The sequence below is a fragment of the Microcaecilia unicolor genome, chromosome 3 (assembly GCF_901765095.1).
Source record: "Microcaecilia unicolor chromosome 3, aMicUni1.1, whole genome shotgun sequence".
NCBI lineage: Eukaryota > Metazoa > Chordata > Amphibia > Gymnophiona > Siphonopidae > Microcaecilia > Microcaecilia unicolor.
In genome coordinates, this window is record NC_044033.1 from 140,606,791 (window position 1) to 140,619,394 (window position 12,604).

Sequence of the window (12,604 nt, forward strand, 5' to 3'; positions counted from 1 at the left end):
TTTGTACTAGTTCCCTGTGAGGGTCCATTTAGAGTTTAAGGTAGCTTGTTGGGTGTTTAAAATTATTTCTGGCTGCTGTCCTTATTCTCATGTTATGTTGTTAACTTTTCCTTCCTCTTGGTTAGCATCTCACTCCAGTTCTTTACTTAAATTGGGTTTTCCATTTGTAAAAATTATTCAGTTAAAACACTTCCATGATGGTTCTTTTAATAATCAGTCTAGCAGGATATGAAATTTATTACCCATTCAAAATCGGTCAGTATCTAATTTCATAAAGCTTTGAAAACTTATCTTTTTAGTGAGTACTTTGATTCTATTTTATGAGAAAGTATATTAATTTATGCATTTTGGTATATTATTTTATCAACTTGGAATTAAAACATTTATGAACATTAAGATATTACATAACCCACTTTGATTCCATAGATGATATAAGCAGAATAGAACATAAGAACAGATTTCCCAATTTCCTAAGGTCTTCCTGCAGTTTCTTATAGTCTACATGTGTTTTAACTACTTTGAATATTTTTGTGTCATTTGGGTTTCAATTTATTGTTATTTTCAAACCAACAGAATGTTTTTACACTATTCCATTCAAACTGGCCCCTTCCTTTTTCCCTCTATGCTGAAGGAATACCCAGAGATAACATATATACACCCACATTGAATATCTAGAAAGAATTCCACGAACCATACTTTACATGCTTTCCCCAATTTTTCAAATAAGTTCTGCACAATGGTTTTCCTACATTGATACTTTTTTCACAAACTACAATTCAAAAATGAGCAGTGGTGCTATAAACTGATATTTTGATATTGCTGCAGTCAAAATTTAAACAGCAGATATATTCTTGTCACAAACAAGATGAATGCTCCACCACTTAATATGATTTTTGACTCATTTTTGTGCCATTGCTTACAAATTTGCTTCTTAATTCAACCTTGGCCAGAGATACCTTATAAAAACAGAGAGGTGGCAATTTAGTGATTATGGAATTCATTGAGATAAAATTTCAAGGGATAGGTCCACTTCAAATGCCTTGATTCTGTTTTTCTATTACTAACTATATATGTGGTAGGTTGCTTCTAAAAAGGTTTTAAAAAAATTTGTCTCAGATTCTCACCTTTCCTTTGGCATGAGGAATACCAAGGGGGCACTGGTGCACACCGCCTAGTAAAGCAGCCATAGCAAAACTGTAGCCAGTAACTGCTTCTGGGGATGTCTTTAGGTTGTTTAGTCTTTCTGTACACCTGTCCAGTAATGGAGTCAGCTGATAAGGCAAAGCTACAGCCACACAGCGCAAGCACCATGCAGCAGCAAGTCGAGCAGCCATGCTGGGATGAAGGAGAACTGAAGTTACTGTCTCCAGCAGCCCTAAACACACAAAGAAGTACAATTTAGTCTATAGATGATAGGCAGACTAATATACTTTAACTCATATTTTCCTTTCTTGGCTTCTTGTAACAGTAATTTTTGTACAATTAAGATAAATAAAGTGCATCGATCTGAAAAGCCTCATGTAAAGGAATAATCTTTACCATACAAAAATCTGAAACGGAAATATCTCTATTTCTTGGAAGCAGTAAAATGTCCTAAGCTCTGTTCCTCTATATTTTATCAACACTTTTCTGTTTCTAATGATTTCTATTTGTCTCAGAAAACATGGTGGTATGTTAAGATGTGAAACTTAATACATAAATAATAATACAAAGAAAAGGAAATGCTAGAGCGCCACATTTAGGCATGCACATTTATGCCTGCTATTAACATGGTTTAAGTGGGCGCAACTAAATGTTGGTACATAAATGGCAACTTACACTAGTATTCTATAACAGAATCTGGGCACTCAGATTCTGTTATAGAATTCACTCTCGGTGCGCTGCATCTTGGTGCCTAACATTGGCACCCTTTATAGAATTTCCTCCCAAGTGGTTTCTCTTTTCTTCTGCTTTTTTTTTTTTTTTGTCACCTGCAGCGGCCTATGGGGAAGAAGGGGGCAGTAAAGACTTCTTCCACATCAGCAGAGGTCCTTCAGCGACCTGTGCCAGTTAGCCCAGTGAGGTACAGCCCATGGGCTGAAGCTCAGAACAGGAAAATGGACAGTACTCCTAGCTCCATTGGGGTAAGAACCACAAAAGCCAGCCTACCTCACCTATCTACAGCACAAGCTCAACCTCACCACTTGCTAGGAGTGAAGAAATTCTGAAGGACTCCAGCAGACACCAGCTCTTATACCTCTGATGTCACTGTAAACGTTTACAATCTCCACCTCCATCTGCTGATCAGGAAGGGCCACACTCAACTGGTATGGACTGGACTAGTTGTATGAAATGGAAGATAACAGAAGCATACACATATACAAAAGAAAAATTTTTAAAAATGTTCTAACCGCAACTACAGTCTTTACTGGTTTCAGTTCCACACAGGAAATTTCATCTGACAACGCTAGTACTATGTATTCAAGACGTTCATCCACATGCCAAGAGCGTATCCCATCAAGGGCTGTGTGGAGTAAAGGTTTCATACCTATAGAGGGTTCTTGTATAATAGGCGATGCCGTAGCGTTCAGGCTCTGAACCAGACTACCCAGCTCTTGAAGGGCACACACCATCACGTGTTGACTTGCAGATACATCAGCAGCTCCTGATTTATTTTCACTGTTTGCATCATTCACCACTGCTTCTGCAAAAACAAAATCTCAGCTGTTAAAACTGGTTTTCCTTATTTTATCAAACTTTTACCTTTCAGGTCAAGAAAGAAACAAGGATGTTGTTGTACAGAAAAGGTTGCAATCATTATTTTGTGATGCTTCCTTAAATATTTGGATAGCAATAACTCACAGGACTGGAGTTGCATAAAGTTTGGTTCATTTTTGTATCATATACTGAAAATCAATCAACCTAGGCATTCCACAGAGCTTAATACTGCTAAAAGGTATTGTTATACTTGGGTGAACCAGCTTAGATAAAGACTTCTATGAGCCTGACTGATTGCCAGATGTGCCTGGCTTTGCAATGACCCTCAATGGATTTCAGAATTTCCCCATTTTTCATTCTTTGCCTTTGTATGCCTCTTAGGGGCCCTTTTACTAAGTTGTGTTAAGCACCAACATGCACTTAACACAGGCAAAATGGTCTAAAATAGGACACACTTAAGCATTCTGTGTTAGTTTTCCATTTGTATGTACTAAGCACTTTTTTTTTTTTAATTTATTGGTGTGTGTCAGGGGCGGAGAATGGGCATGTAAGTTTTATTCAACTAACAGGCCGATATTAGCACAGGCTAACTAAATAATGCAGACTTAACATGGGAGCCCCAACACCTCCTAAATAGGAGGCAGTAAGAGATCCCACGTTAATATTTTTAAATGGCCACATGCTAATTCTAGCATTAGCACATGGCAAGAAATTCTACAAATGGAAAAATGGTTATTTTATGGGCCAAGCAAGAAATGGGCTTAGTATGGAGAAAAGTCCTGTGTTAGGGCGTGCTAAGGCCATTTATTTGTGTAGCTTAGTAAAACAGTCCCACAGTTTATCTGCTGTATAATTTTGGTAAAATCTTGTAACTTACTAGCTGTTTACCTGTACTACATCATATTAACTGCTTCAACTATCTTTCATGCCAGGTATTTATTGTTCAAAATGTTTAGGTATTCTCTTATTCGGCTGAACAATTTCAAATAATAAATCACCCTATTATTTATTTATATATACACACACACACACACACATATATATATATATATATATATATATATACATATATATATATATATACACACATACACACACACACACACACATATATATATATATATATATATATACATATATATATATATATATATATACACACATACACACACACACACACACATATATATATATATATATATATATATACAGTGGGGGAAATAAGTATTTGATCCCTTGCTGATTTTGTAAGTTTGCCCACTGACAAAGACATGAGCAGCCCATAATTGAAGGGTAGGTTATTGGTAACAGTGAGAGACAGCACATCACAAATTAAATCCGGAAAATCACATTGTGGAAAGTATATGAATTTATTTGCATTCTGCAGAGGGAAATAAGTATTTGATCCCTCTGGCAAACAAGACCTAATACTTGGTGGCAAAACCCTTGTTGGCAAGCACAGCGGTCAGACGTCTTCTGTAGTTGATGATGAGGTTTGCACACATGTCAGGAGGAATTTTGGTCCACTCCTCTTTGCAGATCATCTCTAAATCATTAAGAGTTCTGGGCTGTCGCTTGGCAACTCGCAGCTTCAGCTCCCTCCATAAGTTTTCAATGGGATTAAGGTCTGGTGACTGGCTAGGCCACTCCATGACCCTAATGTGCTTCTTCCTGAGCCACTCCTTTGTTGCCTTGGCTGTATGTTTTGGGTCATTGTCGTGCTGGAAGACCCAGCCACGACCCATTTTTAAGGCCCTGGTGGAGGGAAGGAGGTTGTCACTCAGAATTGTACGGTACATGGCCCCATCCATTCTCCCATTGATGCGGTGAAGTAGTCCTGTGCCCTTAGCAGAGAAACACCCCCAAAACATAACATTTCCACCTCCATGCTTGACAGTGGGGACGGTGTTCTTTGGGTCATAGGCAGCATTTCTCTTCCTCCAAACACGGCGAGTTGAGTTCATGCCAAAGAGCTCAATTTTTGTCTCATCTGACCACAGCACCTTCTCCCAATCACTCTCGGCATCATCCAGGTGTTCACTGGCAAACTTCAGACGGGCCGTCACATGTGCCTTCCGGAGCAGGGGGACCTTGCGGGCACTGCAGGATTGCAATCCATTATGTCGTAATGTGTTACCAATGGTTTTCGTGGTGACAGTGGTCCCAGCTGCCTTGAGATCATTGACAAGTTCCCCCCTTGTAGTTGTAGGCTGATTTCTAACCTTCCTCATGATCAAGGATACCCCACGAGGTGAGATTTTGCGTGGAGCCCCAGATCTTTGTCGATTGACAGTCATTTTGTACTTCTTCCATTTTCTTACTATGGCACCAACAGTTGTCTCCTTCTCGCCCAGCGTCTTACTGATGGTTTTGTAGCCCATTCCAGCCTTGTGCAGGTGTATGATCTTGTCCCTGACATCCTTAGGCAGCTCCTTGCTCTTGGCCATTTTGTAGAGGTTAGAGTCTGACTGATTCACTGAGTCTGTGGACAGGTGTCTTTCATACAGGTGACCATTGCCGACAGCTGTCTGTCATGCAGGTAACGAGTTGATTTGGAGCATCTACCTGGTCTGTAGGGGCCAGATCTCTTACTGGTTGGTGGGGGATCAAATACTTATTTCCCTCTGCAGAATGCAAATAAATTCATATACTTTCCACAATGTGATTTTCCGGATTTAATTTGTGATGTGCTATCTCTCACTGTTACCAATAACCTACCCTTCAATTATGGGCTGCTCATGTCTTTGTCAGTGGGCAAACTTACAAAATCAGCAAGGGATCAAATACTTATTTCCCCCACTGTATATACACACACACACATACACAGTGCACTCCATTTAAGTCAGTGATGACGAACCTTTCAGAGACCAAGTACCCAAACAGCAACCCAAAATCTAACTACTCATCGCGAAGTGCCGGTACTCATTATGGGCGGGGTCACCACATATGACTCCACCCCTATGATAGCCACACCCCCTTACACCAGCCATGGCGCATATAAACAGACATCATTGAAAATATTATACTAGTATAGGAGAAAAAAATAACATGATTTTCTTTCATTATAAATCATTTCTGTAAGTTACTACAGCTCCAGTATACCCAGTGCAAAATAAGACAGCAGATGTAAATTCTCAAATTGGACATATTCCAAACACTAAAATGAAAATAAAATGATTTTTTCTACCTTTGTTGTCTGGTGATTTTGTTTTTCTATCCATATTGATCCTAGTCGCTGATTCCGCTGCTCTCTATCTGTTCTCTTAACTCCACTTCCAGGGCTTCCTTTCCATTTATTTCTTTACTTTCCTCCTTTCTTCTTCATTTCTTGCCCTCCATCCATGTCCAGCAACCCTCCTCTCCCCTCCAGCCACCAATGTCCAGCCACCCTCCTCTCCCCTCCAGCCGCCCATGTCCAGCCACCCTCCTCTCTCCCCTGCCCTCCCCTCCAGCCACCCTCCCAGCGGCAGGTCTCCCTCCCACCCAGCACCAGGCCACCCAACACCAAGCCTCCCTGCCACCCAGCACCAGGCCTGCCACCCAGCACCAGGCCTCCCTCCCTCCCACCCAAGCACCAGGCCATGCACCCACCCAGCACTCCCACCCAAGCACCAGGCCTCCCACCCAAGCACCAGGCCACCCAAGCACCCAAGCCTCCCTCCCACCCAGCACCAGGCACCATGCCATCCACCCACCCACCCAGCACTCCCACCCAAGCACCAGGCAGGCCACCCACCCAAGCACCAGGCCTTGCTCCCTCCCTCCCACCCGGCGTGTACCAGGGCACCCTCCCTCCCACCCGGTGTCAAGCATTCCTCCCTCTGGTCCCGCCCTAACAGGAAATGAGGGCGGGACCGGAGAGCTTGAGAGACGGAAGGCTGAAGACGCGCCGAACCAGCAGCACGCTTTTCGCTGCTACTGCTGATGCTGACGCCGCCTACTCGGACAAGGGAAGACTTTTACATTTCTTCGTGTTCAGAGGGAGGGAGGGATGGAGGCCGTGCGGGCTGGTGTCGGGTGGGAGGGAGGGAGGAATGCTTGACACCAGGTGGGTGGGAGGGCTGAAAGTCTCGGGAGAGGTGACCAGCGGCGCGCGTGCCAACAGAGAGGGCTCCACCTACCCTCTCTGGCACGCGTGCCATAGGTTCGCCATTACCGATTTAAGTGCACATCGGATAAGCACATGCTCTGTTTAACTGCATTCCGTACTTCAGTTCCGTTTTTGGTGCCATCAATTTCTATGGGGACAAACCGGTTTAGCGCACCACTGATAAGTGCACGATTCGCTTATATGCATGGTTTAAGACCGCTCCTCTGCAGGAAACACTCCGCATAAACGTGTGCACGGAATATGGAAGCCGATTGGCACACGACAACCAACAAGATTTCAAATTTACCGCCCCTTTAACTGCCACAGGCAGAATAAATGAAAGAATGTTGTTAGAGTGTACACTGGAGTCGTTTTCGTGCAACTTTAAGACTAACACTGGCCGAATGAATAGAAGTTCTTAAAAAATTAGAAAACAAAGTCAAGCATCTATTGCTAAAGAATATGGTGTCAATCCCAGTCAAATTTCATTTATCTTGAAGCAGAAACACCAGCTTCTGGAAGACTAGCAAAACAATACAAATCCACACAGGAAACGAAAACCGGCGGGATAAGCTGAGGAGGTAGAAGATGCTCTTCTTCGGTGGTTTTCTCAAGGCAGGAGCAGACAGTTTTCTGTCAGTGGTCCACTGCTTATGGAGAAAGCTAATCAGCTAGCTGAAAGTCTTGGACTAACTGAATTCAAAGCCACTGTTGGATGGTTGGAAAGATGGAAGGAGAGGAACAACATAAAATTCAAGAAACAGCAAGGTGAAAAACAAGACGCTGATGACTTTGTTGCTGAAAATTGGGTTGTTTCAATTCTTCCTACCATCTTGAAATAGTTTGCATCTCGTGACATTTTCAATGCTGACAAAAACGGTCTCTACTGGCGAGCGATTCCTGATGGAACACTTGCATTCAAACAAGCCAAAACTACAGGAGGTAAAACTTCGAAGGACCGACTGACGATCCTCCTTTGCTGCAATATGGATGGGAGTGAGAAGTTGGAACCACTCGTCATTGGAAAAGCAAACAGCCCCGTTGCTTCAAGAATGTTAAGCGACTTCCTGTGTCATATGAGGCTCACGCAAATTCATGGATGACTGGGGAAATTTGGAAGCAGTGGCTAAAGAAGTTAGACACTAGAATGCGGGCACAAAAGCGTCAGATTTTGTTGCTTTGTGATATTTGTGCTGCACACAGTGATGATGTCAGGCTGTCTAACGTCAAGGTGGTCTTCCTGCCACCAAATACTACCTTTCTGATCCAACCTATGGATCAGGGCATAATAGCCAATTTCAAACAACATTATCGGGCTCTTGTGCTACGTCATCTAATGAGCATTATGGATGACCAGACTGGCAAGGATAAACGTGCTATTGAACTGGCTTGTAATCTATCACTGTTGGATTCCCTACATATGCAGAAAGAAGCCTGGAATCATGTTACACAGGCAACAATTGTGAACTGCTACAAGCAGGCAAGCTTTGTTAGGGATGTGGAGAGGGACGAAACAGATGCAGCTGTTGCAAACGCGTCAGATGAACAGGCTATTGACATCCCAGCCTGTGTTACTGAAGAGGAGTTTCATCACTACGTAGCTTGTGATTACGATCTACAAACAGCTGACGACAGCACTGATGTCGAGATATGCACCTACATGCAGGCAACGGCTGATGATGAAACAGATGATGAAATGAGCAGAGAGGCACATGCAGACAAAATTCAACAACCTGTCACTTTTGCAAGAGCGCTGGAGAGTCTCAACACCATGTGGGCCTATCTGGAGGCCACTGGATGTCAGTGCTATGACAGTTTTTACCGTCTGGCAGACGTAGTCTATGGAACTCACAGACACAATAGAGTACAGAGGACTATGACTGATTACATCAAGTAAGTCTAACATCAGTTAACGGAGACTGTATACTGTACATATAATAAACAGTACTGTACATATGTTTATCAGATGTCAAGCTTCTTCGGGTCACAACGGTTAAGTGCACGCTCCAGTTAACTGCATGTATTTCTTTGGTCCCAGACCCTTGAACTTAAGCAGATTGCAAAGGATTTCTGGGTAATGAAGTTCATTAGTTGCGAACAAGGAAGTTTAGTGACAGGAGGCGGCATGATCCTATCTGGCCCATTATCTGGGCTGAAGGCAGTGGGCGGAGCTTGCCGGCATATTGGCCAGAGGAGGAACAATTGCTATTGCTAGTGAAAACTACCATCCGGTAGTGTTCAAGACGAACTAGTAATTCAAAAACTTTTTTACACCGCTTAAGACTCCTGAGGCAGGCCTGTGGCCGAATCACAGTACTGTGTCGAGTCTACAATAAAGTTTATTCTCTTTCATACCACCATAGTCTTGAAGTCCTAAAGTCATTGGTCCACTTCCCACTTTGTTTTTCTATATATATATATATATAAAAATATATAAAGAAACATGTCAAAGAAATGGATCTAAAAATATATACCTCTCTTCATCCAGAGCAGACCCCAATATAATAAAGGGGGAGACAGGATTGAAGAAAGAATAGAGATCAAAAAGAAGAAGAAAATATTACATTTTTAGGCTTAACACAGAATACCCGCCTCCATTATCCACACTTGTAAGCACGAGTGAATCGCTCGGGACGTGACGCTTCATTATTATAATTTACAATGTATGTTTATTTCCTTTAGATTATATTATTAATCTTACATCTTGGATTGATTTCTTATTCTTGTGGTCGATAACTATTTGAAACTTAAAAAAATATTTGCTTGTCTATATAATTTATTTCCAAATTGTGTATTATCATTCATAAATGTGAAATTATGTTTGTTAAAAAGCTTAATAAAGATAAAGTTTAAAACACACTTGTAAGCACCTGGGTAGTTGAAGCAGCAGACACTTTTTTTCAATCAAGAGAGGAATGCAATTGCTCAGGGTCAAAGAACAGATATTTAACTCCATAATGAACCATATACTTGTAAGGATAGTGAAGGAAAAGATACCCCCCCCCCCTCCAGTGCCAAAGTATCTTGATGCATAGAATGAAACAATGTATGCCTTTCCAGATAAAACCATATTCTCTGTCCCTCCGCCCCCCCCCCCCCAAAATGTAGATTTCTTAAAAATAAGTTTATCAATAGAAATCAAACAAAATAAAACATGGAAAAGAAAATAAGATGATACCTTTTTTATTGGACATAACTTAATACATTTCTTGATTAGCTTTCGAAGGTCGCCCTTCTTCCTCAGATCGGAAATAAGCAAATGTGCTAGCTGACAGTGTATATAAGTGAAAACATTCAAGCATTACTATGACAGTCTGACAGGGTGGGAGGAGGGGGGTGGGTAGGAAGTATGCATGGGGACATCAAAGCATATCATTGATATTCTAACAGGGTGGGTGTGGATAGGTGAGGGGAGGGTGATCAACAGAGACATACAGCTTTATGGTTTATAATGGGCTAGGAACCCCAGATCCTTGTTAAGTCCTTTCTGTTGGGTGTTAAAATATTCAATCATTCTGACTTCAAAGGTCTTACGTTCTTGTATGGTTTTAAAGTTACCTTTGAGGATTCTCACTGTGAAATCATTGGTACAGTGTCCTGGTCCTGTAAAATGTTGACCAGCAGGCGTGGGAACCCTGCTGGCACCCCCCTCCTTCCACCCTGTCAGACTGTCATAGTAATGCTTGAATGTTTTCACTTATATACACTGTCAGCTAGCACATTTGCTTATTTCCGATCTGAGGAAGAAGGGCGACCTTCGAAAGCTAATCAAGAAATGTATTAAGTTATGTCCAATAAAAAAGATATCATCTTATTTTCTTTTCCATGTTTTATTTTGTTTGATTTCTATTGATAACCTTAAGAGTGGACTAACACGGCTACCACACTCCTCTACTTAAAAATAAGTGAACTCCAGTTCTGTTCAAAGACACAATTATCCAGTAATGTTGACCTATCCTGAACTTCTTCGCTAGATGACTCCAAAATCAAAGAAATATCCAATTTATCATTCCTTCAAGGACCTTGATTTCCTCTCAATGGAAGAAAGTACACCTTATTAAATGGAGGTAATTTGGAGGTAGATAAACCCCAAACCTCAACTAAATACTTCTTCCATGTCTCTAAGGCATGTATATTGCCTCCCCGGCTTGGTTGCATTGCCATGGGGAGGAAGCACATAGGTTGCAATTCCAGCTCATATTTGATGCTCCCTCATTTATATGCAGGTACACATTCAATTTTAGTGAGCATCCACTAACATCTTGGAAGACCCATTTAGACTGCAAACATACTAAGCATAAATGTATACACCCCCTTGTATTTTAATTTTAAAAAGCACTTGCATTATTCTTAATCCCACTAACAATGACATAAGGGAAGTCATGAAACCTCAAATTCATGCCAGGATTTGAACACATTGGGGCCCTTTTACTAAAGCTTAGCACACACTAACGGACATTAGTGTGCGCTAAGTGCCATGTGATCCATAGGTATAAAATAGGATGCACTAGCTTTAGTAAAAGGGCCCCATTAAAGAACAGGACATCTAGGCAAAAAAGGCACACAGGCAAACATGTCATACTTACTTTACAAAGGCAGCATTTTTGCCCACTGTTATGTATTGGCTACCTGAAAGCTCACAATTACCCTTACTCAGATGCAGGATAAGTTTGCGCATGTATGTGTCAGTAAGAATTAGCAAATATGTGTATATTTTCTAAACAACACACATTTATTTATGCATTCTTGTATCCCACTATTATCCAAAAACAAGTTTCGGTTCAATGTGGCTTACAATTTACAGTTAGGCGAAATTACAGTAATGTTTTACAGTTACAAAGTGGTTTGGACCATTGGTAGTTTATATGGAGGCATATTTTGAGAGCACTTTGGGAGGCTAAGTTCCATAGGTTTCTATGGAACTTTGGGAGGCTAAGTGCTTTGAAAATGAGCCCCATAGTTAACTATAGAATGTTTTTTTAAAAGGTAGGTCTTCAGTTTTTTTCTGAATTGAAAATAATTAGTAATGCTTCTTGTGGCCTTGGGTATTGAGTTCCAACATTTTGAGCCCAGATAACTAAATCCAGCCATGTAGATTGTTTTGTAAGTTACGTTTCTGCAGTTGGGTAAGTGAAGAAGTAGGTAGCTTCTGGTTTCTGGGCTTGCATTTCTTGGGGATAGTTAAATCAGATCTATCATATATTCAGGAGACATTCCAAACAGTATTTTGAAAACGAGGATGCTAGTTTTGAAGAATAGTCTTACCTTGATTGGAAAGAAGTGTAACATTTCAAGCAGTGGAGTTGCTCTTGTATATTTCGACTTTTTAAATATCAGTCTTGCTGCCGTGTTTTGGACGATTTGCAACAATTTTAGTGTGTTTTTTTTTACACCCTACATATGCTGCATTACAATAGTCTAGTTGTAAGAATATCATCGATTGCACCATTAACTAGAATGATTGTCTAGGAAAATAGTCTCTAATCCTTCTCAGTTTTCATAGTGTTCTGAAGCATTTTGACGTGACTGCTGATACTCGACTGTCCACAGATAGATACTTATCAAGAATAATTCCCAATATTTTTAGTTGTATTTTGATTTGATATGTTTGATGGTTGACTGTAAATTTTTGGTGAGATGTGGGGTTGTGCAGACTAGATAGAACCAAATTCCTGGTTCTTTCTCTATTTAACGAGTTTGAAAATTGTGGCCCAATTTTCCATAAGGTCCAGGCCTTTTTTTAATCTTGTCCAATATTTCTGTACCCGAGGTACGATAAGAACTACTGTGCACAAGTAAAGACATATATAGCTGATT

General features: G+C 41.0%; 1 protein-coding gene across 1 annotated transcript in view; it reads right to left on the reverse strand.

The window, feature by feature from the left end:
- HEATR5B (HEAT repeat containing 5B) overlaps positions 1–12,604 on the reverse strand; it is a 226,389-nt gene that overhangs the window by 153,345 nt on the left and 60,440 nt on the right. Inside the window, exons 9-10 of the mRNA XM_030196394.1 lie at positions 2,528–2,683; positions 1,125–1,375 (exon numbers count right to left, since the gene is read on the reverse strand). Of these exons, the coding sequence (XP_030052254.1) occupies positions 1,125–1,375; positions 2,528–2,683 (407 nt within the window). The remainder of the gene's footprint in view (positions 1–1,124; positions 1,376–2,527; positions 2,684–12,604) is intronic.